Here is a 1,908-nt window from a genome sequence, read left to right as displayed (position 1 = left end):
GAAAGCCACAACCCACACAGTCCTGGCCATGACCCAGCCTCCCCCCAGCAGCCACAGGGCTTGGTGCCAGTGCCCACCTCAGTCCCTGCCCCTGAGCCCTGGCGCGTGCCCCAGCCTGTCCCTCCAGCTGGACATCCCCGTGCCCTGATGAGCACCCAGAGCCACACTGCTGGGCTGGTTTGTGGGCACAAGAAACGTGGCAGAGACCAGCATCACCCCCCAGGAGACGCTGCTGTAGGTTGTAAGAACGAGACACTTGAGAGCATTGGACCAGCACCATTTTCATTATTTTGACCTGAGATATGCACTACACAGCACTTGCTTCTACAGCAGAGGAACAGGATTTTCTCCTCACTTTCCTCTAGTGACAGACTCAGATTCAGGAATTAACAGATAACGTAGACTTCCATCTGGTATCACGCTAGGAAAATCACGCTTCCCTTTTCAAGAGCACTATTTCAAAAGCAATGATAAAATGTGAAGTCACCGGACAACTGGAAATTGAGACAACTTCACTAAAAAGCTGAAAATCGGAGGCAGAACGGTCAGCCTGGTGTCTCTGACCACATCTCCTCACACTGTCCTGTAGCATTAAAGCCTGCTCATATTTTGAAAACCATCATAGGTGAATGGGGGGAAGTTTGGCAAACAAGAGGCAGTTTTGGGCAAGCAGGCAAGAGGGTTGATTTCACATGCTGTAAAGTCCTGCTGGCTGGTGAAAAACACACCATCGTGGGAGTATATAGAGGGGTCCAGGTCATAGTAGTTGTAGGGTCTCAGGAGAAAACCGACCGAGTTTCCCACGGTCACAGTGTTGGGAATATCCTCAGAGTGTGGAATGTGAAGGAAGCCAGCAGTTATCCAGGCAACCAGGTCCTAGGCAGGGAAGAGCCACAAGCCCAGGGTTACTCCAGAAGCTGCAGCAGCAGTGACCAAAATACACATGGGGCCGTGGGGAGTGACAGGAGAGAAGGAGGGGGACCCCCATGGGCACCAGCAAGCCGCGTTCCCACGCCAAGCTCCCTTCTCCTGGGAAAGAACTCCTCCCTTCCCCAAAGACCTGCCACAGCCACGGCTGCAGACATCCACCCAGTGGAAGGGCCCTTGCCTTGACCTCCAAGGCCTCCAAGGGCTCCAAGGCCTCACAGAGATCTTCATGACGTTTTGCCAGCATTTCTCCACAGGGAGAAACAAGCTTCTGCTCTGCACACTCTGATCTGTGTTCTCTGACCAAAGCACCGAGCAGACACACAGAGAAGGGGATGCTCAAACCCACTTCCCTCTTTCCCCTGGGCTGCTGCTCTCACAGCTGGGCCCATTGTCCCACGGGTGATGCTGGAGTCACTCCACTCCTGAGGCAGCCCTGGGGCTCCCGTTGAGCCTGGGGCTGGGTGTTACATCCCAGCCCAGGGGACCCTGGCTTACCTCGTTGGTGATGGTCTCGTTGTTGATGAAGTCAGCAAAGGTGACAGTGGGTGTCCAGGGGTCATTCTGGTTGTAGATGCTGGTGCTGGTGGGCTCCTCCTCCTTCCTCCGGGTGACAGCCAGCTGGTACCTGAGGACAAGAAAAGAGATGGGAGCAGCCCCTGAGGCAGGGCAGAGTTAATGGAGCAACCCCAGAAGAATGTTTCCCTGTGCCTCCCATCAAGGAACATCCAGCAATGCCTTCCCAGCTGGCAGGGCTGAGAGGGTCTCTGAGAACCTGCCATCCCAGCCAGAACAGCCTGACCTTGCCCAGCTGATGGCCCTCTCCATGGAACTGGCTTTGGGGATGTGGTCCCCTGCAAAACTGGTGATCTGGATCCTGTAGCCACGCTGGTGGCCCCACTTGTTTTTGCTGTTGGCTGCGAAGTAGATGTATCTGGGCATCTTTGACTGGAGTCGGAAGGCAGCCTGGTCTTCCGTGTT

At 55.1% G+C, this 1,908-nt stretch overlaps 1 protein-coding gene across 1 annotated transcript in view; it reads right to left on the bottom strand.

Annotated features, from left to right (window-relative positions):
- Positions 1-262: 262 nt before the first annotated feature.
- The window catches only part of LOC103624470 (membrane primary amine oxidase), an 11,001-nt gene continuing 9,355 nt past the window's right edge, over positions 263-1,908 (bottom strand). The window contains exons 5-6 of the mRNA XM_008643746.2: positions 1,426-1,555; positions 263-876 (exon numbers count right to left, since the gene is read on the bottom strand). Of these exons, the coding sequence (XP_008641968.1) occupies positions 592-876; positions 1,426-1,555 (415 nt within the window). The 3' untranslated portion in view covers positions 263-591. The remainder of the gene's footprint in view (positions 877-1,425; positions 1,556-1,908) is intronic.

Source organism: Corvus brachyrhynchos, unplaced genomic scaffold (genome assembly GCF_000691975.1).
Source record: "Corvus brachyrhynchos isolate BGI_N302 unplaced genomic scaffold, ASM69197v1 scaffold30, whole genome shotgun sequence".
In the NCBI taxonomy this organism is placed as follows: Eukaryota; Metazoa; Chordata; class Aves; order Passeriformes; family Corvidae; genus Corvus; species Corvus brachyrhynchos.
Note: the sequence above shows the minus strand (reverse complement) of the source record. Positions and strands in the feature narration are given on the sequence as shown.